Below are 27,092 nucleotides of genomic sequence, written 5' to 3'. Positions count from 1 at the left end.
CTCGTAAATGTTTAAGTCTTGTTCTATTGATCAATCTGCTTAATTGATTGAATAACTATGAGTACAGATATATAGATAAATGATTAAGATGTGCTAGTATGATGTGCATAAACATATGTTAATGATTTTTGATGTTGCTTTAGTATGCCTATGTTCTTCGCTCATATAAGCGTTAACTAGTGTATAGTTTGTCGTCGATTTAATTATCACTCATTTCTGTGTGGGATTTCATATTTACAATTATTAATTAACCATAATTTACATATTAACTTTGAAATATAAAATAATAATTAAAAAAAACAACTTTTTAAAATACGTTACTCTTATCTTAGGATGACTTAAAAAGCACATGTCAAAATTTAAAAAGACTATTAAAAAATGACTAAGGTGACAGATGACGGATGACAGTTAGAAGCTACGGACGGGTATAGATCAAAGTGTCAAACCTAACTGCAAAATCTGTTTTTAAACGACAACAAAAACGATTTGCAATGTTTAAATGTTTTATACTCCCATATTTAAAAAAAAATATTTCAATAAAATCCCGTTTTTTTCTGAAATACTTCGTTTAGTAATTTTAAACAGTTAGGTTTGAAGGATTTTTCTAAGATATTGTGAAATAAAGAACTTAAATATATTTTTGATCCAAAAACTCTAAAAGTCTTGAAGTTGACTTAATATGTAAAGATTTCTATAGTTTTACCATAGATGCAATGGGAAGCAAAGTTCTCTACTCTTCAGGAAACCATTAAAAAATAATGGATAACTATGAGTACGGCTGAATATTCAAATAAGATTAACGCTTTATTTGGATCAATTAAACTTACAATTAAGAAATATATTGATATGTTTAAGATATGGCAAGACAAGTCAGATTAATTGAATTTGGACTGCACTTTACGGCATATTTCAAATCTTTGTAAATATTTAACAATACTTTTTTAACTAATATGACAAATTAAATCTATAAACACAATATAGATTATACGAAAAATATTATTTAAAAGTATTTAAATAATTATATATTAATCTCATTAAAGATTATGTGCGTTACTGCTATATATAATATATTATTATGTAAAATTGTATATCTTAAATCTAATGATATGTATGTGATATAGCTGGTTATGTTATAGCTACGATAAAATAGACACAAAATCACTATCTTAGAGAATAAATTCAGTAATATTCAAGCTAATATGTTCCTTTTGATGATAACTTTTCATTGTATGTTTCATTTATTTTATAATTATATTTTTGTAAAGATCTCTTCGGTCTTAAAACTATTCAACTTTCATCTTCGTTGTATACTGATGTAAATGGTTTTTAACATATACCGTAAATATAGTACTATGTAATGTAAATTTGAATAAATAAATAAATAAACTAATAATAATTTGAAAATATTTATTAAACTTTTTATGGTTCTACTGTAAAACTCCAGAATTCTGAACAATCAAAACGTACATTAATTTATTTTTACGTAGGAATTCTTAAAAGGCTTGCAACGCTCTCGCGAGCCCTCTGGTATTGCTGCCCGTTTGCCCCCAGTTCTATAAAATAAAATATCTTCAAAGTCATCATCAAAAGTCACGCTCAATCTTAGTATAAGCATCTCTCAGCACATCGACTACTTATTAATTGAATTTCGGGAGAATTTGACACGAAAATTGACCTTAACTTACATCAACTGACTCTCACCTTAACACCTAATTAACCACATCAAAAATATACTTTTAACAAAGATTTGAAAAAGACAATATATTCTGAAATGATTGTGCTTTCGTGTTTGAGCACTTACATTGTGTGTGCTTCGTATGTTTTTTGTGCATTACTACAGCTCCTATTGTACTTCGCAGGCTAATTTATCTCTTTCCAATCAATTTCAACTCAATAAACGAAGGCTTTGCATTGATATTCTCCTTTAAAAAATTGCCGAATTTAAATATTTGTACATATATTTCTCAAATATAATGCGTGCTCTCTGTACATTCCAATTGACTTATCGGGAACTTCACAAATATACAAGTATAAATAATATAAATTTTGCATTCCAAATTTGAAACTCAAATTTAAAACAGCCTCAGTCATGACATGACAGACCTCCATCATAACTCTACTTAAACAGATTCTACGTCTAACACTCAAAAATATCTCTAATACTATACATTATTCTAAATGAATCAAAAGACTCTGATATGTATCGTTACCTTGGTTGCAACTTTTTATCACAAGTTGATCACTAACTTACCTAATTAATAGTAATTGATATACAGTTATAAATTGATATTAAACCTTATTCTAAGTATTGCTGAAACAATTAGATACTTTTTATTAATAAAAGGCAAATATTGTAGAGACGGTTAAGTAGTACAACTTTGAGAAAATTTGATGTTCACAGTATAAGTAAGACGATTTGAATTCAGTGCCTGAGAGCTTCACGGTAGACGCAGTTCAAAGTTTCAAACGTCAGATGGACTAAGAGAGTCTTTGAATGAGAGCATTCAATAATCAGGTTTTAGTTCTTATATTAAGAATTTACGTACGAAATAATGTTTTTTTTTTCATATTCGCATTAATCAAATACGTAAACTGTAAAGCTCTTCATACTGCTCAAATGAACTTTTAACAGTTTTGATTTGAATATGTAAATTCAATAAATTTAAACATATTCCGTATAATACAAGGGCATTATATAAATATAGATCTTCAGGTAAAGATATTTCACCTGTTTAGGCCCTAATTTAATTCTTGTATTTATGTACTTACTATAATATCGTGCTTTTTATGTACAAAATATCTTAACATTATACGAGTGATGTAATTCTCGATTAGAAATTTAATGAATATAAAGTATAGATTATATAAACTTTTATATCATGTACTTCTAACTCGAATATATCATCGAATAGATGTATCTTTGTGAGAATGTGATAGAGCATTAACAGGTAAGAACAATATCAACAATAGCTGTTATAAATGTCTTCTCAGTTATGAAACGCAACAAACTACAAAATGTAGAGCTTTCAGTCCTACTGAGGTGACATTTCTAACAGTTGAAACTACAACATTAAGCACAGCTAGATAAGAAACGTCTCAAACGGGAGGCGCCTCAGTGATCGAAGTTACCTATAAGATACAACAAGTAATATTAGAAATTTACACAACAACACTAAGCGGCTCTAGAAGCCTTGCCGGAAGGGGTTCTTGACAGGCGGAGCTGTAGGGCCCGCGGGTGCGGCCTCCGCCCCCCTAAAAGGGTTACTGGCTGGAGCTTGCGGCTGCGCAGGTAGCTGGCGTGGTTGACTGTAGTTCTCCTGCTGGTAACCTTGCTGCTCGTATCCCTGTGAATAGTTCTGATACCCCTGCTGGTAGTCCCTCGAACTATCCACATTTGACTCCTCCACGTTATCCTGCCCCTGCACGTTGGAGTATTCAAGATGATTCTTGTACTCCCCATTTACCGGTCTTTGATCTTGCATGCTGTACGTCTGATACTCTTTATCTGGCGGATCAGCCATTAGGATATTTGCCTCATTTTCGAATGGCTTGAAGTCGTAAATATGTCTTAAGTACATCAGCACGGGAGCATAGAGAAGGTTACTGAACGCAATAAATAGATTTAATGCAGTAAATCCGATTGCTTCTACCACTTCACCGGCGATTATCGGTCCCACAGCATAAGCAAATGAATAAGATATATCAGCGATGGCATATATACTCCCATATACAGATACATATCTGACATCAACCAGATATCCAAGAGTAGGTAGAAGCGCGGTGTCAATCAGCGCTATACCAAAGCAGATCCCACAAATAGGTATCATCAACATTTTGTAAGAGGTTGCGAACGGTATGATGAAACAACAAAGTCCTTCTAGCGCCAATCCTCCAGCAGCCATCAACCACTGGTGTTGAGGGTATTGCTTTGCCATTTTCACAGTTATTATAACACCAAGCACATGAGGAAAGAATGCGGGTAGCCATATCATTCCAATTTTCCAATTATCTTTTGTGAGGTGATCTTCCATCCAGAAGGATATTGTAGGTTCTAAGAATGCCAATGCGACGTTTGACATCATGAGAGCTCCTGCACACACCGCTATGTAAGGGTCCATTAGTAACTTCCATATAGGCGTACCATCTGGTTTTGGTTGCTGTGCTTCTTTTATTTGCGTTTTCAATGGCTTCATAACCAAGAGAAGCATGAATCCATCCAATAAAGAAATTAGGGCTAAAATAAGAAATGGCACTTCCTTTCCGGCAAATTGATACAGAGCGCCTCCAAATGGTGGTGCTACGAGACAACCAAAGCTTATAAATGCTAATGCGATTCCCAGAGCCTTTGATCGCTCTGACTCTTCTGTAAATCGATCAGCTATCATAGCTAGCCCTGATGTATCGGCAAAAGCGGATCCAACGCCCTGGAGGCTTCGAGCGAAGAAAAGCATACCGTAACTCCTTCCACAAGCAAAGATCGATGTTGATAGAAACATAATAATCAGTCCTATCATCATAGGTATATCATACCCTATACGATCGATTAAGGCACCAGAGAAGGGATTAATCATCAGTTGTACTATAGCTTTAGATGCAAAGAGTAGTCCCGTAGCCGAGTCTTGCCCTTCATGTGAAGCGGGAATTATTTTAGTTGGTATAATCGTTCTGTTGCCTTCTTGTATTGGTGCGAGAGTTACGACATGATCGAATCCTGCTTCCCCCCATGCACCGATGTACCTCAAATAGTCCGGTATGATAGGTACTATTACCATGTACAACATGTTATCTAGGAGCAGGGCTATAGACACTATGACTAAGATGATCTTTCTCTGGGAGGTCGGTTCTTTGATCTTGTCCCATAGTACCTCCCTAACTTCTCTCACCTCCAAATTAACGACAGGTATAACGGTGTTGTCGATCTTCTGCCAGATCGATTGCGGTCCTTCTTCCGCCATTTTGATTATCGTTTATTTTCAAGTAAAAATATAAGCCAACTGCATATCGGATAATATCAACTGTTACTTCGTTGCTAGTGTGCGCTCAGAGACATTAGTTAATCGTTGACCCTCGCCGTCCTCGAATGGGACTTCGGAACCTGACAACAAACAGAAATGATCATTAATATCATTTCCTCGTCATATAACGTGGGGGAGGAGGTTGTTTCAAAAGGAATTTGAGTCGATCTTTGTTTCTGTTGGTTGACATGGTTCCTCTATCCCATTTCTACGAGACCTTCGAAATCCAAAGACGATTCAGAGTCCTTTTGAAAATAGTACACAAACAATTGTAATTAATTAAATATAGTATAGTTTTATTTATATGTTTGTTAAAAATTGTGTTTTTGGGCAAAAACTTAATAATAAATAATAAGTGGCCATAAGTGGTGAATCAAACGCAACTAGGTGTTAGACGGGGTCATTAGCTGCAAAAATTGTTCTATGAGAGGTCTTTAAGAATACTACTATTTACACTGTTTTTTTACTTCTCTGATACTTTATTTACTAATTCTTATTAATATTCGAAAAATCTGCAGCCTGTATATTTATCATAATTTGTAAGAGATTGGTACTGATGTGTCCTTGGGTGAAACATGCCATTTGTGGTTGTAATACATACGATGTAAAAAAATCTCCAATAAATACATGTTTCTTTACTTCGGACCCATCTATGAAAAAAATACTGTATCGAAAAGTGTGTGGGTGAAAATACAGGGTGTATTAAAAGTTTAAATTTAATATGTTTCTTGTACGTAAAAACAAAACCTTTAGACTTGATGATGACTTATTATTTAACTACCTGTGACCAGTGCTGTGTAAATCGGCCTAAAAACATCTTTAGTTGAATGAGATACTATTTTCCTAAAGTACGTCAAATGACAGAACTGAGCTAAAGAAGTAAATATTTCAGTGACGGGATACTAACGACCTGTTTTGCAGAAATCCAATTTGCGTGGAAGCTCGTCAGACAACGTCATTATCCGCACTGAGGGGAGCTTTTTTGTTCCTTGATTTGTACCCAGTTTTACTGACATATCTTTCACTAGGTTACTAAATAATTTATATAAATTAGACGTCTTTTTACAACATTAGTAAAAGGCGATATACCATAACTAGAACTTAACTCCTCACGAACGTTATGGACGGGAGATAAATTAATATGTAGGTATATTTCTATCGGGATATCATTGGGATAACCAATCTTTTGAAACCTAACAAGTCTTATAAAAATTCTGTACTGATGCTGGATATCTGACATGAGTAGCATCTAAATGAGGGGATGAAAAATGTATTAAGGTAGGGTGTTACACGCTCGATCTGATAACGTCAGGGTTGTAAAACATTATTTAAAAAAATGTATTTTTAATATAGAAGCACTTGTGTACTGAAGTTAGAACTCGAAAGTGCGTCGCTGACTTATAATAGTAACGCTTTCGAATTTCTTAATGTCTATTAATATGTTTTTCTTAAAGTAGTAATGAAATTAACAAAAAATAACTGTTTTAAGCCCTTTGATTTATTTAACGAGAAGTATATAGTGAATGAAAAACTTCCGGTTTAACTTCCGGTATAGTGCGCTCACGTGAGGTGGTGAATTTCTCAGAAATGCTTTCACAATGGTCCTTGAGCTATTTTTAAACCAATGCCGCAATATTACATAAAACAGGAAACTGATAAGTAACACTACTAAAAATTTTAGGTTTTTTTTTATATTTATCAAACACGCTACAACACAGTATGTAAGGATGATGGAGGATGTACAGTGTTGGGTTTAGGGTACGACTCTAATCGCTGAGGTTGTAGGTTCGATTCCCGGCAAGACATGGTGAGGAAACCAGTTTGTCTTGGACCCAAGAAGTCGACGGCGTATGTCAGGCACAGCGTGAGCATCTGAAGCTGATCACCACATGAAACTTGGTGGAAATTTTTTGACAAATCATTATGAAATAGAAATTCAAGGCCCAAACCTATAAAAGGTTATTAAATGACTGCATAAATATATTATAGAAAGGATGTACATTTGAGAAAATGACATGAAAACACATGAAGGCGCAGCACAAACCAGAAATATATAAAACAGACATACAAATTCATAGACAAGTCTTAATGTATAATGTTTAAAAAAAATTAAATCCCGACCATGTACTATTTCGCAATATATTATTGGTAATTTTAAAACTGTTCGGTTACCATACATTTCCGTACACACTGTCAAATAAACTGGTTATATTGTTCGCTGACGGAGACGCCGCCGGCTACTAGTGTATACGAGTAAGTAATGATTCATATTTCTACTCTCTTTCCCTCCCCATCAGACCCGTGGTGAATGAAGGTAAACAGACACATTAAACTTTAATAAAATTGCTGTTTCTGTGAACGTGGCCGCCGGTTGCCTTTGTACTTCAAAGTACAGTTGCGCACGAAAATGTTATTTTAAAATTGACTTCATTATGCAAAATATATTGATATTCTTGACAATATTATTATGATTTCTAATCACAGTACCACTATTACTAAAAATTCTTGTGATGGAATTAAATTAATTTATTTAATCACCAATGATTACGTTAATTCTTAATCAAACCACTATTCACTATAACTTAAGCACTCTTTTGTATCTTTTTATCATTGCGTATAAACAACTGGAATGAAAGAACCGAAAGCTTTTAAGACTGTTTTGTTTTAACAATTAAGGAGCCTATTATTTAGCACAAATGTGCCAATTGTGCCTTTATTTGTAAAACTTAACTGTAATTTTTTGCATTAAATACATTTCGAAGTGATTGTACGTCGGCAACTTCAATCGGCAGGTGAGGGTTATTTTAGAGGGTTCTCTCCCAAGAGAGGTAGGGCGACTGACCTGCTCTTTATAACCTTACACACGAATTTAAGCCTCAACACTAAGAGAGAAAGTTTAAAATTGTATAACATCATGATTATGATTTTGACACGGAATTTCCAGCCTTATGACAAAGAGATAGAGGTCAAGGGCGCTTCAAAAATGGAACAGTGTATAGCCTATGCTATGGTTTTGAATATTTAATGAACATTTCCAAGTAACGGGCTTTAAATGTTTTATGACTTCAATAGCGGAGTATTTTGCAAAAATATAAAAGTTAATTTTTCAGTTTATAGCAGTAATCGTGCTTTATACGTTTTGAATATTATAGCTTTTCAATATAAAACGAGTTTGAAACAGACATGAATGAATTGAATGATGAATGAAAAAATTCAAAGTTTCATTTGAAAACTATTTTGCTCTTCTCAAATTAATGAACTGTTGTCTGCATTCCTGGAATTCCCGAATGGGGTACAAGGATTGAATACTGTTCATTTCTTTTTTAACTTTTCACATCTAAAATCTAAACAGAGGACTTTCAACTGTATACCTTCAGGAAGAAGGATATAAATCCTAATTCACCATCACACAAAATTAATCCACCCTTTATAACATTATATTCGTTGCATAACATGAATGTACTTCTACGACATGGCTACGGTGCTACGCGTGGCTACAAAAGGTTACGCACAGCGGGTTACCGTAGCTTTTGTTCCTGCCTGTTAATGACAAGCGTATTGCGAGAGCTTTGTATCCTTATAATAAACATGAGATAATATACTATATTATCTGCTGTTTTATAAACATATATACAATTTAAATTATCTGTTTCGTGATAATCAAGTAGGCTTTAGATTTATGTGTCTAAGGCCAATCTTTTCTTGATCTTACAAGCGAGGGTTTGTTAGCGAATGTTAAATGCGCACTTACAGAAAATCCATGCACAACCGGGGACCGAATCTACGGCCTCCGGGATGACACTCACTCGTTTATGTACAAAATTAACTAAATTAAATACCTTGCAATACACTAAGCCTTATGAATATTTGCGTCTATATTGAGAGACAGATTTGACGTTTGTCACATTATCAAGTATTTTTGAGTACCTTTAAGCCGGTTTAAACAAAAGTAAAGGGCTCTCGACACACGCGATAGGGCACGCTTGACCTCTGTACCCTGTCAGGGCAAATGCGACCCTAGTGCTTGAAAAATTGTATTCAAACTATAGCTTTTGTTTAGACATTGTATATTTCTAACACATTTGAATTATTTGCTTTAGGAAAAATAATATTCTAAAATAACGAATAATTCACATTGCAATAATACTAGTTTTACTACAACGGAGATTATATCAAAACGATATCAGCGTTTAAAGTACATATTATGTTAAAGTCAAAGTCAAAGTCAAAAATAATTTATTCATATAGGTAACATAATGTACACTTATGAACGTCAAAAAAAGAAAAGCAATATAAAATGATTCTAATTTTACATTTACTGCCAGTTCTCAAATCAAGGGCGTCATTGTCTTTTACATACATTGAATTAAATATAGTGTGAAAGTATAAACGAAAGTTTTCCGTATAAAATATGTATTTTTGGACATGTAACATGAAGAGATCTAGAAAGCCCAGAAAAACTCAGCGTGACCAATCCCCTACTTGCTGGACCGATCAAGTAAAGGCCATTACGGGTCTTAGAATACCAAGGCGCAGAAGTTTGCTGAAGACTGGGGAGACTGAAGGAATTTTTGCGACGCTACTAACCTTGATCTTTAGAAATAAAGAGTGCCACTGAAGAAGGAGATTTGTGATTGTAAATTATATATTGGAAATTTTATAATATGTATTATTATTATTTCTTTATTGTTGAATCAATGTAGTAACATCAGCGTATTATATTTAAATGGTTTAAATTGCGTAAGACCTAAAGCAATCTTTCCGCTTTATTAATTAAATTAAAACAGTCGTTTAATATAATAAATCAAACGGAGAATTTTCGTACACTTAAATAAAATATTTTCCGGCAATCTCCTAAATAGAAAATCTTGAGTAACTCATTCTTTTCACTGTCAGTAATTGAACACTTCACACAGAAAGCATAAAAAATAAATAGCTTTTTCTGAATCCTATTTGAGGAAGAATGGGCAAAGTGGATTATATCGCCAGCGTCCCCTGGGAGGTGACAGGGGAGGCACAATGTTGCCCAACTCGGTAATCTTGTTTCGCGAGTTTGGTTAGAGCTATTTCAAACATTTACCCAAGCTTACAGTCGTTTCTGGCTTTGGGCTGTCGCTCTGTTTGATAAGATCAATACTACCGGGTACTGAGTTAAGTAGGTAAATAGATAGTGTCTACATACTGATAAGGCAGAAAGTTTTTTATTTTAGTCCATGGTACATAGTTATATATTTTTATATATTCACTCCTTTATCTCGGTACGCAGGAATGGATCTCCAATTGCTATCATCCTGACATACTTCTCTCGCTTCATCTCTAGCGACTTTATGTGGCAAATACCTTTAAAAGATGCACAAGCTTATCATGTAAATATTATATTGTTATTTAAATAAATAAAACTAAAAGCTTTTAGTTTTAATAGGCGTTGCACGTAATGTATAATTTAAATGGCAGGGGAGAGTAGAACGAAAAAAATTTATAATTTATTTAACTCTTCAATTAAAAGAGACGTACATTTTTTTTTAATGTTTTGAATTAATAATAAGTAAAACCAAAAAGCATATTCATAATCAGAATAGTTTTTGCCAAAAAAGCGCCCTTTTATTTTCCGACTTCATTTGTACTGTTCGTAAACATTAAGTAATAAAGACGAGCCAACAGAAATAAGTAAAATATATCCCCAAAGCAATCGGAAAGTAACGCCTCCCTCGGGCAAACGATGGGAATTTCCAGGCAACGGCACTTTTCAGAAATGGCAAGCGAATATTTCGCATTTGTTTTGACAACAGATTGAAATGTCAACATCGAGGGGAGATTTGGATTATACAGCTGCTTAAAACATCCTTTTTAAATTATAAGGTTATGTATAGGAAAAATTAAAGCCTAGACTTTAGTGTTATTAGTACCGTAATCTCTTAGATTCAAAAAATTTATAAATCACTATTTTGCATTGAAAGATTCAATACCTGCCTTTAAAAATGTATAAACCTATAACCCAGAGCAGTGTTGGCCTAGTGGCTTCAGCGTGCGACTCTCATACCTGAAGTCGTTGGTTCGATCCCCGGCTGTGCACCAATGGACTTTCTCTCTATGTGCGCATTTAACATTTGCTCGAGCGGTGAAGGAAAACATCGTGAGGAAACCTACATGTCTTAGACCCAAAAAGTCGACAACGTGTGTCAGGCACTGGAGGCTGATCACCTATTTACCTATATTAGATTTTATAAACGATCATGAAACAAATTCAGAAATATGAGGCCAAGACCTAAAGAGGTTGTAGCGCCACTGATTCATTTATTTTTTATAAAGAAATATATAAATATGGGATAATAAGGCCATACAGATATAACAGGAAAACGGTTAGGTAAGGTTGAAAAGGCAATCGAACGTGACTCAAAATACTTGAACCTACCATGACATTTCATACTTATAAAAAATGTTTTAAACAAGGATTATGCTTCCGGTGCTTGCACTACAGGCTACAATAGAGGTTTAAATAAAATAAAAACATCGCACTACACTACTACTACTTTATCATCTGGTTGCGCATTTAGCTAGTATTCGGAAAATAAAGCGTTTGCAGCAAAAGCCATCAAGTATGGCGAAGCACTTTGCTCTTTCCATTAGCCATTTGTTCGTCCCTTTGTCATTTTATCTCTGGGGAACGCCTCGTATGATCCATATAACACAAGCTAGCCAATGTTAGTATTGTATATACTTACTCTTTTTTTATTATTCAGTAAAATGAGTTTTGAATAATGGACCGTTAGTTCCGAGCTTACTCCCACAGAGATATACAACATCTAATCTCTTTTTTATGCAACATAGAGCACATTCTATTCCTAAAAGTTAGTGTTGCCTATTTAATTAAGAGGGGCAAACTATCAAAGCTTTACTGTACTATCTTTCATGTATCACTATGTCACTAATTATTACAAATTTGCCCAATCATTAATAAGAAAAACGTTTAGAAATTGTCTTGTTGCAGTTTAATATTCAATAAGATTAGACATATTATCAAAATTGTATTATTTTATAATTCATGTATATGTTATACATTATGTATGTATTATGTATGTATTAGTTATTACGTACTTGCCCTATTAGTAGTCTGTGAAAATCATTTATAGATTATCTTGTTGCAGTTTAAACTTTAATTAAGTTAGGATGACAATGAAAAATGTTTTATTTAATCTTTCATGTATTAATTACTAATAATTAAATATCTCTATAATCAATAAGTAATCTGTGTAAATAATAAGAAAAACGTTTAAAACTTGTCTTGTTGCAATTCAATATTCAATAAGTTAGGCATAATAATGTTCAAATCTTTCATATATTGATTGTATTGTATAACAATGAAATATTTTTATTTAAATAGTAATTATAACGTGACTACCAATATGCTCTTTAAGAAATATGTGTAATAAGATCGTTTAGAAATTGTGTTAAAATGAAAGAACACTTAGTAAGAGCGAATTGAGTCACCCCAAGCTTTGTGCGAGGTATTGTTGCGGCAAGGAATTACTGCGGCGTGGGGTTCATTAACAAAGGAAACAATTTATTAAAATTGCTATTAGGTTTGCAGGATGTTTTCTTCTTTTTCTTTTATGAACTATTTTCATCACAATACAATTGATTTATTTCACCATTTTCTTTTTTTATAGAACAGCGGGCAAACGGGCAGGAGGCTCACCTGATGTTAAGTGATACCGCCGCCCATGGACACTCTCAATGCCAGAGGGCTCGCGAGTGCGTTGCCGGCCTTTTAAGAATTATGTATATTACTTCAGTAATTACCATTTAAGACAAAGATTAATGTTGTTCGTACGTAATAGAGACTCTTGAAAGGTGGATTTTAAGGAAACGCTGAGATTTAAATTGGCTGGTAGATAGTACCAGTAACCCCAGAGCTGGGGATTTCCTTGCTCAACGAAAAAGTATCGCAATACAGTGAAAAACTGATGCCAGTATTAAAGGTACACTGCCAGGGACCCAACTTTTAAATATGATAATAATGTTTAAAGAACTTTATTTCTCATTACAAAACAGAAATATTTTATTTACATGAGAAACTTAATATTAATATGTATATAATATTATATACGAGCGAGATACACGTCGCCATTAGCCGTAACAATTTTAGTCAGCTATGTTCATTCTAACATGCATCTTTAATGCCTTTTTGAATTTGTCAAACACTCCAATATTACGAATTTGAGATGGTAATTGGTTAAATAATTGCACACCTTCATACCTAATAGATTTCTTCAAATAATTTGTACGCGGCTTTGGTAAGATAAGCAAACTCGCTCGACGAGTATTGCGTGTCGTTGTGTGTTTGATTTTTTTAAACGACAAGCAACTATGGATTGAGTTATTTAAAATTTTTTTTATCAAGATACAGGTGCTATATACGTACAGTTGTTTAATTGTCATAATTTTGGTTTCTTGGTAGATTTTATTAGTCGGTGTTAAAAAATTGTATCTAAATAATGATTTTATTAATTTATTTTGTAGTGTTTGTAAGTTAGAAATTATGTTTTTACATGCCGTACCCCATATTTCAATTAGATATATGAAATGTGGCTTGACTAAACAATTATAAATTAAATGACGTACGGATTGAGGAATACATTTTGATATTGACCAAAATCTGCCTATAAGTGATTTTAGTTTGGTAATTATGTGTGATATATGAAAGTTCCACTTTAAATATGTATCTATTCTAAGACCCAGATATTTTTCCCATTTTTTGTTAGTGATTTCAACGTCTTGAACTTTTAACGGTTGAAACATAGGAATGATTTTATTTTTTGCTTTGAATATTACATAAGATGTTTTTGAGATATTTATGGTTAGCAGATTTTGTTGAAACCAAGAATATAGAGAATTTAGGTCTGACTGAGCTCGAGCAACCATAGTCTGGATATTTATACCGAAATAAAATAAGCAGGTGTCATCAGCGTAGAGAGTGATTTGGCCATGTAAACCGAGCTCGTGAATGTTATTAATATATATTAAAAATAACAGTGGACCTAGTATAGACCCTTGTGGGACGCCGCATGTTACTGGTATTTCTGAGCTTTGAGCATTACCTATTTTGACTATCTGGGTTCTGTTTGATAGATAAGATTTGAATAATTTTAGCGCACAACCTTTTATTCCTATACGATCTAATTTTTTAAGCAATAGATTGTGGCTTACGGTATCAAACGCTTTTTTCAAATCTATAAAGACACCCAGCGCCATTTTTTTAGAGTCAATGTTTTCCTTTATATGACTGATAAGATCAACTGTGGCTGATAAAGTGCTGCTTTTTGATCTAAAACCATATTGGCGTTTAAAAATAAAATTGTTAGTTTGTAAGTAAGTATCAAGTCTTGAATAAATAATTTTTTCTAATATTTTTGAAATTGAAGGTAGAATGGATATTGGTCTGTAATTGCCGGGGTCAGTTTTACTGCCTGATTTATAAATAGGAGTAACTTTGGCTTTCTTTAGAGAATCCGGAAATTCACCTTTATGCAGCAGCTTATTAAAGCAGATCGAGAGATATTCAGAGAGATCATTGATAATGCATTTTATGGTTTTAGTATTGATTCCATCTATTCCAGTACTGCAATTTGTGTCTAGTGTTTTTATTATATTTGTTATTTCAAGTGTTGTGCATGGAGTGAAGTTAGATAATTCAGCATTAAAACTTTGAGGGAGTGCTAGTGTAAAATTAGTGTGAAATTGTGTTGGTATTTCATTAGCTAGTTTCAGCCCTATGGTAGAAAAGTATGTATTAAAAGCTGCACAAATGTCGGTTGTTTGAGTTAACTCTTTGGTGTCTATTATAAGTTTTGAAGGTGTGCAATCTTTGTTCAATTTGTTACTAGCCAATTTATTTATTAGACTCCACATTTTTTTTGGGTTATTAGCGTATTTAACAAATTCGTTGGAGAAGTAATTATCTTTAGTTTCCTTTATCTTTCTTTTGACCTCGTCTCTTGCAGTAGTATATTGTGCTTGAACAACTATATTTGTAAGATCTTTTTTCAGTTCAGCCCATAATTGGTTTCTATAATTAATTGCATTAATAGCTTCTCCATTTATCCAATCTTTCTGAGGTGGATTAAGTATCTTTTTCTTCACTTGTTTACATTTCCTTACACAGTCCTTAATGGTCTCTTCTAGTAGAGAATAATCAAGTGTTGCTATATCTAAATTGTAGGTCTTGAATAATTTGTAAAATCTTGAATAATTTTCTATTTATCAGTTTTTATTATTTAATAATAACATAATTGTTAAAAATATTGTAAATACTGCATATTTCTGTGACATTATATACAGGATATAGACACATAATATAACCAGTACTAACACTAAGAATTAAAACAGTAATAAGTTCTTGTAAATATAATCATAATTCATAAATGTTTTATTTATATGCCTTGTAAAACATTTATAGCCCGAAAAATATTTCTTGGATACTTCCCGCCATCATCCAAATAGATGGCTATCAAATAATAGACGAAACATGTGGCTCCATATAAAATGTAATGGTGCGTGAAAAATAACCGATATATAATGTCGGGGCTGGTTCTAACACCATAATAATCGCGACCCCAGACATTTATTATTTAGGGAAGCTGCTACTTTGACTTATGAGACAATTTCGATAAATATTTACATTAGGGAGATACATCAAATGTGCCTTGAAGTTTTCTCTACTTTTCAAATACTAATATAAAACAGGGATTGTATGATATTTCAAATTGAATTAACAATTAATGTTACAATTTACTAATTAAGGTTGTTATTTGAAAGTGTCGCTTTATAGATTATTTTTCTTATGGTGCCATCTTGCGAAGGTTGGCGATCATAATGGCTGTTTTGATTTTTGATGCTGCGCTTTTAAACAATGACTCAGTACTTTGACCAAACCATTGTCTTAAGTTTTTCAACCAAGCCGTGCGTCTGCGCCGTCCTGCCACTTTGGCTTGTACGATTAGTTGAAGGAGAAAATAATATCAGTCGCACTACGTCTTTAGGTCTTGGCCTCAGATTTTTGAATCTGTTTCATGATCATTTTTAAATCTAATAGGCAAGTAGGTGAACAGCCTCCAGTGCCTGACACATGTCGTCGACTTTTTGGGTCTAAGACATGTCGGTTTCTTCACGATGTTATCCTTCACCGTTCGAGCAAATGTTAAATGCGCACATAGAAAGGAAGTCCATTGGTGCACAGCCAGAGATCAAACCTACGACCTCAGGTATGAGAGTCGCATGCTGAAGCCACTAGGCCAACACTGCTCTTGATAAAATGGAATTACGTAAAACATGTCCGAAATACTGAAGTTACCTCTTCATAACCGTCATAAGCTTTTCTTTGTTCTTTTGCATTCTGCCCTGCTTTATAGATACTTAGAATGTTATTTAAAGATTCTTAAATTGCATTCTAGTAATATTTAGCTATTTAAGCACTATGGGACATGGGGCAGATACATTGTTTTAAAGATATATGTATATTTATAATATTCATTTGTTTTTAATCGAGTCAAGAAGATGTAATAATAAATATTGTCATATATTATGTGTTAACCAATTAGTCATGCACACGACATATACACTATGTTAACACACATTAAACATCCCTTGTATTGTTAAATTTTCTCCGGTATGCCCGGGCTAAATTAGCCGTCAGTAACGCGAGGGGAGAAGGGCCCCGGATGATTTGTGTCTCTGATAACGGACCCGCTAATACGACCCTCGTAACACGTTCGTGAGGAAAATTGACCAAGATTTACATCTTTGGGGTGTACGTACTCGAAACTAACGAAAGCACGTAAATATTCTACGTGCTCTACGTATATATAGACTAGCTGAAGGATCGGTTGCATTTTTTGTTTCATACTACTTTCTGTTAAGGTGGTTAGAGGCTTTAAAATTAAATGTACATCATGAGTTTATAGGTGAAGTAAGACGTGTCTGGGTAGCAGATTTTTTGTGGGAGTAATAATTTTTTGGCAGAAGGCTCACTTAATCATGGCCGCCCATGGACAATCTCAATTACAGAGAGCTCGCGAGTGCTTTGCCGATCTTTTAAACGCTATCTGACAATGTGAGTGTCCATGGGGTGCAGAAACATTTAACATCAGATCTTGCCCGTTTTTCGCCTATTACACAGAAAGAAAACTTCCTCATACAATGTTACAACTACATCACAATACAATTGTTAATAAGTTCATAGAAACAAAAAATCCACTTGTATATTGAAACCTTGGAATGCACTAGGATTTGGAAATCTAATATCAAATATATTCATGAACATATAAAGTATATATAATTAAAGTTGTTACACAATAAAGCTTTGTAAGCACAAAAGCCGCGATTGTAGGATTACGTCACGCCTCTAACGAAATATTCGCAAATGAACGGAAATTGGAAATGTGCCAATGACATAATTAAGCTTTCGAAGATTTTCAAATAGCTTGGTAGATTCCGTCTAAAATTTTGCTTAAAATCATACAATTTTTTTATTGATAAACCCTTTTATTTATATAAAAAATCGGATTAATTACACCAACCTAAGTGAAGCATATAACCTAAGACTAATGACAATAACAAATTAACTGTAAATATACATTAAAGGTTGGTTTAAATACGGTAATAAAAAATAAATTTAAATTTACAGCAAAGAACTGGCATGAAACTTCTCTCATATGGCCTTTACTATGGCGGTTCCTGGGTCATTAGAGTGCACCAATACATGCGTACAACAATAGAATATAAGCTAAATAATTAAAGGTTAATAGCTAGGTAACGAATAAACGCACTGTAGTAGAAAAAAGCGTCTACGTCTGTCCATATAAGAAACTAGCTACATGTTTAAACGTGTCTAAAACAGGAACAAAGCTTCACCTAACACACGTCACAAATGACGTTATACATAATATACAGATTATATAAACTTGTTCTTGGCCGTTTGTAACATAGACACGCGGTAAAAAAGTTATTTGACGTATTATACAATACAGATTATATAAACTTTTGACTGGCACAGAGTAATAAAAACGACAAGATAATAGATTGTTTAATTAGTGGGTTCAGATAAAGGCTCTTTACTAGAGACGTTATTCAGTAGCATTTTCATTCACGAAGGGGAGAGATAGGTGATTAGATGATCACGTTCGTGTCCGCAACAAATCGCTGGCGGGGCAGAGGGCGCTGATTACATTATTTACGATCGATTGTGATTTGATTTCTCTCAGTATATACGATATTTGGATTGGAGAAATATGTATGTTCTCACATAACGAAATCTAATATATGTGTGGATGATTGTTATAGAACTGGATGAAAATGGGCATTCATGACAATGGACTTCAAAATTCTTGAGACCATGAGGCAAACACATACCAGAGTTCAGATTCTACCTTTTTTAAATCACTGCTGCCAGCTGCCCGCTGAAGTATTTCCGAACCAATTAGAGATAGAGTCCTTCAAGAATAGAGCGTACCAAGTCTTAAAAGAGAGGTACAACGAGTACGTGTTTATCACTGAAAATGTTTAGAACTGCCCAGTTAGAAGTTAATAAAAACTTTTTTGAATTTCAATTTTAGAACTCTTTGACAACAATTGATTGTCATTTGTTTTGGCGGAAAAACTTTTTTCGGTCAATGATGACTTTCGTTTTTTTTTATAAACAGGGGTAAACGGGCAGGATGCTCACCTGATGTTAAGTGATACTGCCGAGGGTCACTCTCAATGACACAAGGCTCGCGAGTTCGTTGCCTGTCTTTTAAAATTTGATACGATCTTTTCGTGAAGAACCCTAAGTCGAATTGGGTCGGAAACAATGCAATTATATTTTTGTTATTTTTTGTAAATAACAAACGTTATAAGCAGCCTTTAATAATGAAATAAGGCTTCCATTTGATTTAATCATTTTCTAGATTGCATTTAACACGGAAAGTTTAAGATTAAGTTACTTATCAATATTTATATTAGAAATAAGAAATATTTATATTTGGTACTCCTTCACCGTGAGTATGCTACATAGAATTACATTATTCAAATTTATTAAAAAAAAGGTAAAGTTAAATTATAGTTTGTAATATAATACATTCATAACAATCAAATATAATGTATTTACTTATCTTAACCATGTAGGTAGTAGGTAGTAGCAATAAAAACAATTTATAATTAATAAAAAGAAAGTTGAAACAATTTTAAATAGTTTGGACCCAACGCCAAGTATTTCCTCGCTGTATTTCGATACTTATTCTTTGAGTAAGGAACGCACCAGCTCTGGGATTACTGGTACTATCTACCAGGCGTCATCTTTAATTAGCGTCTGTGCACTTAAACTCTACAGCCCAAGAGTCTCTCTAACTCCAAAGGCTAAGGATTATATTATTTGTCCCTTAAATAACAGCAATATATCTTGAAAATAGATCTCAATGGACAATAATTTAATAGAAGGCTGTTTAAATATTCGAAATATGAGAGACACGTAGTTCACTAATTAACTAATTTACATTTTATCAGATGGTGAACCCCAGCTCTGGGTATCCCGTAAAATCCATTTGTCATGGGTCCTCATAATGGGTGGCCACGCGTCACACAATCACGATTGTTATTCGAGTGGCTTTACTACTATTTAATATCCCACTTTTAATTTCATTATAATGTATTTTATATAAGTTGTTTATTAACATAAATTGCTTTATATATACGCAATTCTAGTTTAAGCTACTAACTTCGATCAATCTTATACATAGTTTCAAAAGATGTGAAACAAAATTTTCTATAGGCTTTATCACTTATTTCATCAACAGCCGAAATTGTAAATCGGAACAATTTTTTTTATAGGCTCATCTGCTATAGTTTGGTTATTATTTTTTATTACTGAGATATATTCAAATGCGAAGAGAAAGAAATTATTCTCCGATGTTATCATTTATGTTATTTCTTTTTGGATATTTTTGTCGTGATCGTCTTTTTACATTTATTAATTACATAAAAATAATTGTTATTATTTTCATTTCACTATATTAGATTTTTAGCATATAGAGAAAACGATGTAATAAATATAATGACGATTAATAGAAGACAAGTAATATAAATTTAAAAATGAATCAACTCAATGTGAATTGAAACATTTTCCAGGCAAATGGCAACCGAAATACGGCAAAGCTCTCATGTTGGGTGGAAAATCAATAGTTCCCATTACGGTATGGCCCGCAGCGCGTTATCCAATTTACCTGCGTAAATAATAAAAGCTTTTCCCATTTTTTCCTGGTATAAAAGTCATTTAATACTAAAAGAATGTTGAATACACATTAAAACTCTATTTTTTGTGTGTAAATGAGTTATTTCATCTCCCGTGGAAAGAGATAAAGAAACAGAATATTATTGGTATTTTTGGGCAACTTAGACTGTAAGTTTGTCGCCCGTACAGCAAATTAACCGCTTCGGTATCTTAGTGGCGAATAGCTGGCGTCTTAGGTTCGATTCCCGGCTGTGCATCAACTTTCTTTCTACGCGAACTAAACATTTGCTCGAACGGTGAAGGAAAACATCGAGCCTTAGACCCAAACAGTCGTCGGCGTTTATCAGGCACAGATGGCTGACGACCTACTTGCCTATTAGATTAACAAACGATCATGAGACAGATACAGAAATCTGAGGCCCAGTCCTAAAAAGTCAAGTCAAGTTAAGTAACTATTTAAATCGGAGGAAGCCACAACTAGGTTTCTGTTAAAAATATTCAGTCGCAATGATCATTTTAAGTTCCTCTGACACTCGTTTCAGCCACATATAGTGGCGAGAGGGTTATACGACATGGTCTGGCCTTCACAACTTACAAAAGCTGTATCTATACCAAGGGCAAAGCCAGTCTGTTGCACAGATCCCCGTTATCCAGGACGTTGCGCCTACTGAATGCTGTCTCTGACACTATCGGCAAATTTGTATGTTCTCAAAGTGAATTTACAGTAGCGATATTGTGTATATTATGTGTTTAATTTTATGTATGTACTTTATTAAATTATATTAAATGTTTCGATATTATCGTATTGATAATATCTGTAAGGATGTGTGCATTTCTGTAATGAATAAATAAATAAATCTTTCTCTTTCACTTATCTAAAACATTATCTTTAATATATAAACATTACGTGTCACGTTGTTTGTCCGCTATGGACTTCTAAACTACCGAACCGATATCAATCAAATTTGCACACTGTGTGCAGTTTGATCTAACTTAAAGATAGGATAGCTTACATCTCAATTTATACCCGCAATATAATTTTATTGCAAATATTTGTATATTATTTTATACGATTATAATAGATAGCGCTGTGTTAAAAGTACCAACGTTTCACATATTATGTTCTCCTACCGTTTCCCTTGAATAGTTTCCTACTATGTAATATAACAAAAACCTTAGCCACAGCAACGCTCGTCCGAGTCTACTAGCTTGAAATAAAATGTATCTAGGTTAGAATAATGCAGCGTAATTTTGTATTAGCACAGTACAAGGGTTCCGACTTGTGCCGGCGGCGTCGTGTCAAATATTCATGACGAGGGAATTGCAGAGCGTACCCTATCCCCGAGCTTGAAGTATTGTTAGGGAATTTCTCTTTAGAATTAAATCTTGTTTTACATTCTAACTTTTGTCACAAACCAAATTATGTCAAAACGTTGATTTGAGTTATTCGGACTTGTGAAAGGCTACAGGACAACAAGCCACTACCCTAATAATTAATCTGTAATAATAATTCAATAAAGTTATAAAAGACACCATAAATTTGCTACCATAACAAAAGTCAGGATTACTTAATATGGTGGTTAACGTGATAAATATATATTTAGATGAAGCGTAAAGAAAGGGGAACCCGAATAATTTTAACAAAACATTTTATTAGTAAGGACTGTTTCAGGTCCAAACCAATTTTTTTATCAAACACAAAATGATGCCTGACATCGTTTAATCATTACGCAAAAACACGTAGAAATATTTGCAGTTACCGATTTTCGAATTTAGGTTTGCCAGGCGAGGAGATAATTGATCCAATTAGCCAGGAGACGAGGGTGAGACGAAGAACACCCTTTGAACTTGTGTTTCGCGGTTCCAGACGTGTTTGGGAAAATATAATATTTAATAATATTGCACTTTTCATATGTGCATTTCTATATATCTTTGCCTATGTTGACATTAAAGTGATTTTAAAAGCGAATAGACGTCGGGGAGCGGCTTTTTTTTATAAGTAAGAAACCCCAAATTCGTAAACGTTAAATATTTTAATACCTGGAACTAATTCCACAATGACGTCATAAACATCGTCAACGGTTTAAACTATACGATAAGATTTGACAGCTCTTGAATGTCGGATTTAGTTCGATTGGCGAAATAATATGGCTATTTGAGACCAGACCAAAATATGACTCAATAAAAAATCACAACGCAATACACCATTATATCTTGCATAGAACTACATATTTAAACAGCCTGACTATATAATAAAATATATGTATGGTAGTATAATAGATGTCGCATAAAGTTGCAATAATAATACTTTATAGATATGACATATACTGTGTGAAATGACCTACCGTCCCGGTATCCGTATATGTGAACGGAAAAGGTAGAAGTAAAAGATTGTTGTAGAAGTTGTTTCTAGAACAAACTTCCAAGCTCATTATGTATAGCTTGTCGTAGAGGGTAAGTGGGGGAGGTCGTTGGATGTTTCCCTGCCCAATTGAGTTAATTCTCGTTGGTAATTGGAATTATTTCGTACACTAATTGCTTGTCGTTAGAACAGAGACAATTTGCAGGCGGAGGTTAATGAATATCGTTATGTTGACGAAATAATCGCGGTAGATAACCAATCTCTAATATTTCAACTTTTTTATCATCATTAAAATACCAATTCCCCTGATAACGTAAAAGCATTAATCTATGATCTCGACCACTGAATGAGACAAAATTACAATTACTTTAATCTTTTCGTATTGTATATAGTCATATAGGTCATAAGGGTCATAGTCATAAGGGTACCAAAATTATTCAGTTATTTCTACAATATCGTACAATCTTAAACGTTCTTGAAGAGTTCGATCCAACCCTCAGGGCTAAGTTGGGGCTAACTTTTATTATCGTGAGGCACGCAACAAAGGGAAAAGCTTAACTCGGCTGGTTGTATTAAAGAATAATTTTTTGTGTAAAAACTACCCTTTTCTAAGAATGGACGAGATGAAATCATAGCTCTTATTCATCTATGTTTAGAAGAGTGCTTTTAAAGTATATGCTAGATTGGTAAAACTACCACGTAACTTATAATAGGGATCTTGAGAAATCAATTATGAGCTTTCACGTACAAGTCTTTTTTAACAAGATGGATAAAGTCGGGGTGAGGAGGCGTTGTCGTACATATCTGGACCGAATCTAAGAAGTACCGGGAGAGGAACATGTTAAAAGTACCCAGTACCGTCGAGCATGCATGGCGTAAATCATGGAAGTGACTGTAGCAAATATAGATCTGTGGTCTTTACCTACCCTTTTGGGAAAAGGGTATGATGATGTAAATAGATATGTTTTCTTCATCAGCGCTTTGTTATGGCACAGTTTAGGGAGTGCCAATGTCATAATATTTATCTAAGTTAGTTATTTAAATTTGTAATGATTTTATTAAACAGCGTTGCTGGTCAGGAAACTTAAAGATAAATTCTAGTTGCGAGTGCCAATGCGAATTATTTCAAAGGTGTGGTCAAGTGAGAATCAAAGACGAGTACCTTTTGCAAGGTGTAGTACATCAAAATTTTAATAATACTAATAAAAGTGCACAGACGGTAATTCATTATCAAAAATATCGCCAGGTAGACACATATTAAAAATTATTGCGAAACACTAAACTTTAACAAGTATTTTAGTGTTGTATTTGTTTATTTTTAACTATTATTTTAGACATTTTGCTAAGGTACATTATAACTTATTAATACTACAACAAGCCTTCTAGTGCCTTCATTGCGCTGTCTTCTATTAGCTTTAGAATGCGATAACTGTTTTTTAACAACGGCTTTATCCTTGCCAATTAGTACATATAAATTGTTTTCGTTCACATGTCAGACTAACTACGCACCCCATGTTTGCCTTGATTACGTCATAGTTGCTATACACGGGAATAACAAGGCATTGTTTTACAAATATTTACTTATCGTTAGGAGTCTCCTCTATTTGGCCAACGTGTTATGATAACTTCCCCTGCTGTAGATTGTGGGAAGAATCATTTGCTCATATATTTATTAATTTACTTGTTGGTTAAAAGGAAGCGTTATTTAGTATTGTTAGAAAATGCATCTCCTGGTGTTCTATATTTTTGTTATTTATAAAATAAAGTTGCATTCGAAATAAAGTTGAACAGTGAAGAACGTCGTAGTACATCCAGTAGAATGATAACCTCGTACATATAAAAACATTTATTTTTTATTCTTAGACTCGTATATCATTTAACAAACTAAAGAAGTTAGAGTTATTTCTGTTATGAATAAATAAGTTAATTTTATCATCAAAAACTATGGACAAAAGCATATCATAATATTTTAACAAACATTGACAAAATGACACCTTTTTGTTTCCTGTAATGTTTGGTTCTCTAGACATACGAGGTTAAAGGAATACATCAGTGCCAACGTTTTAAAATTTTGTGCAAGATAAATGTTCTTAGGCCTCGCAATCCTAGTGTTAAATCCAAACAAGTGTCACGCTGATATTTCTACTCAATATTGGGTGATAGAGGAGGATTTGTATCTGCTGCTTAAGAATTGATAGATCTCTTACCTGTGTCTCTAAGTTGCAGGGATCCGACCTTGTCGAGATAGCCCCTGATAGAGGTAGCGACGCGCGAGGGCGAAGCGGCCGCGGCGCCGCCCCTCAGCGCCCCCTGCAGCCGCCCGAACAGAGCTCCCCCCTCGTGCTCCACGATCGTGGCCCTGGGGCTACTGCCCCACACAGTTGAACTCAACACTAACGTTTAAAAATTGAAAAATTGAACCCTTCACTTGGTTTTATTCTAATTTTAATCTTATCTGTATATTCTTTGCTTATAATGCTATCAGTGCATGTTTGATATGTATTGGTTGTTCAGAGCTTGCCCATGGTGCACCAAAAATCTGAAACGAATCAAACATGTCATTAATACGAAGATATTATAATTGAGAGGTATAATTAGGAGCTACTTATGTTATTATATTATAAATCGTATTCTTAATAGCTTTGTTTTAACTGAACTGAAGTTCCGACAATGAAAATTGTAATTCAGTGGGGTCACATTTACGTAGGAAAGAGAGCGGAAGTCATAAACTGTGGCGGTTCCGCAAAATGGCGGCCGGATACGTCTCGAGAGACTGTTTCCGGTGGTTCACATCCGAAAGTTATTCTGAATTTATACTGTATAGTGAATAGGTTGTAAACATGCCGATGTCTTTTATTAAGTACCGCTTAAAATAAATATTAAATTAATAGAGTTTTTTTATAGAACAGGGAAAAAGCCCACCTGATGTTAAATGATACTGCCGCCCATGGACACTATCAATATCAGTTGCCGGCCTTTTAAAATTGGTACGCTTGTCTGAAGGACAAGTCGAATATCAATTAACTACCAGCCATCCTCATGAGTAAGAAAAAAGCTATTAAGACGTTTAAATAATCAAACGAAGAATCTAATTTTTCTAAACATAGTCGTTGTAGTTCACCAAACTAAATATATGAACTGAACATACACTGTGATAATTATTTACTCGCCGAAATTAATATACTATGTAAGTTACTAAAACGAGTCACGTGACAATTATGTAACAGTAGGATCCATGCGGTCAATACTAAAAAAATCATTTTATGAAACACGTAATAGGGCGCGCCGCCGGCCGCCCGCCCTAACGAAGTTGGTTTGCCGCGCTTTGTCCGCTACGGTCAAACAGTTCTTAATATTTTAAAAAGGAAATCACTATAACCTTGTTACAAAAGTATGTTTTGTAGTGAGGTTAGTATATATACAGTCGATTTGAATTAACACTGTCCTCGACTTAGTAGCTTTAAATATATTTTACCAAAAAATATTAATTTGAACAATACTTTTATACTCCATATCAAATTTAGTTTCTTTTATTCTGAATTATTATAGATCTATATAACTTATTTACATAATTATTATCCAGAAAAACACTGCAATACTCTTATAAATGACCTCTCTTTCTCTCCTATGTAATAACAAAAGCTCTCTCCCTCACACTATTACGTAATCACATTACATAACTACACAAAATTACATATTACACACAGTACATGAAAAATACATCACAGACGATTAAAATAAACAGTTTAATACTAAAAATATAAGATTTAAATATAACCTTTGTTTTGTTGGCGCGAGCTTGGCACACCTGGGATTCGCAAGCCCAGACTGGCAGCCTTCGGGAGATCTCCATCGAAGCCTCCACGGACATGCGCATAAGCGCCGCGCGTGATTGGTGGATTGAGAATTGTGACGTCACACGCCGTCCGCCAATCGGCGGATCCTGAATTTCATGTAGGTATAGGATGGGTCGATCACTAAAAATAGGCCTGAGGGCAAAAGCTCTGGTCGATATAAACATTACTTATGTGTTAACGGATGGCAATACTTCTGTGAGATACGCTTAAAGATAAATCAACTTTATGACTTCGGATCCATGATTGCTATACTGGATAAGCACTAAACATCTACTGAAACGAGTTAAATGTCTCTGTTTTGCACGTTTGCTTTTTTATATTTTAGAAATACAGCAGCCATGGCCATAGCCTGGGAGATTTTACAATTAGCTATTGAGTGATTTTTATTATATGTAGTACATTTTTAATAAAAGGCTTTATTTCCTGTACTTTTAAACTTAAATATCTGTATAATTTTATTACTTTATCTATTTCTTGCTGTCTTGGCAAAGTCCTCTTCCAAATGCCGCCATTCCAACTACACTGTGCCATTGTCTGCTATATTGTACCAACTGCTGTTTCTTTAATATCCATCCACTGTTTAAATGGTCGTCCTC

General features: G+C 33.9%; 1 protein-coding gene across 1 annotated transcript; it reads right to left on the bottom strand.

Annotated features, from left to right (window-relative positions):
- Positions 1 to 1,040: 1,040 nt before the first annotated feature.
- LOC111000843 (vesicular acetylcholine transporter) lies at positions 1,041 to 26,462 on the bottom strand. The gene is made up of 3 exons (XM_045629175.1): positions 26,418 to 26,462; positions 24,847 to 25,178; positions 1,041 to 5,095 (listed from the first exon to the last, which is right to left on the bottom strand). Exon 3 carries the CDS (start codon positions 4,953 to 4,955, stop codon positions 3,183 to 3,185), a length of 1,773 nt encoding a protein of 590 aa, XP_045485131.1. The 5' UTR covers positions 4,956 to 5,095; positions 24,847 to 25,178; positions 26,418 to 26,462; the 3' UTR covers positions 1,041 to 3,182.
- Positions 26,463 to 27,092: the final 630 nt, after the last annotated feature.

The sequence above is a fragment of the Pieris rapae genome, chromosome 8 (assembly GCF_905147795.1).
Source record: "Pieris rapae chromosome 8, ilPieRapa1.1, whole genome shotgun sequence".
In the NCBI taxonomy this organism is placed as follows: Eukaryota; Metazoa; Arthropoda; class Insecta; order Lepidoptera; family Pieridae; genus Pieris; species Pieris rapae.
Note: the sequence above shows the minus strand (reverse complement) of the source record. Positions and strands in the feature narration are given on the sequence as shown.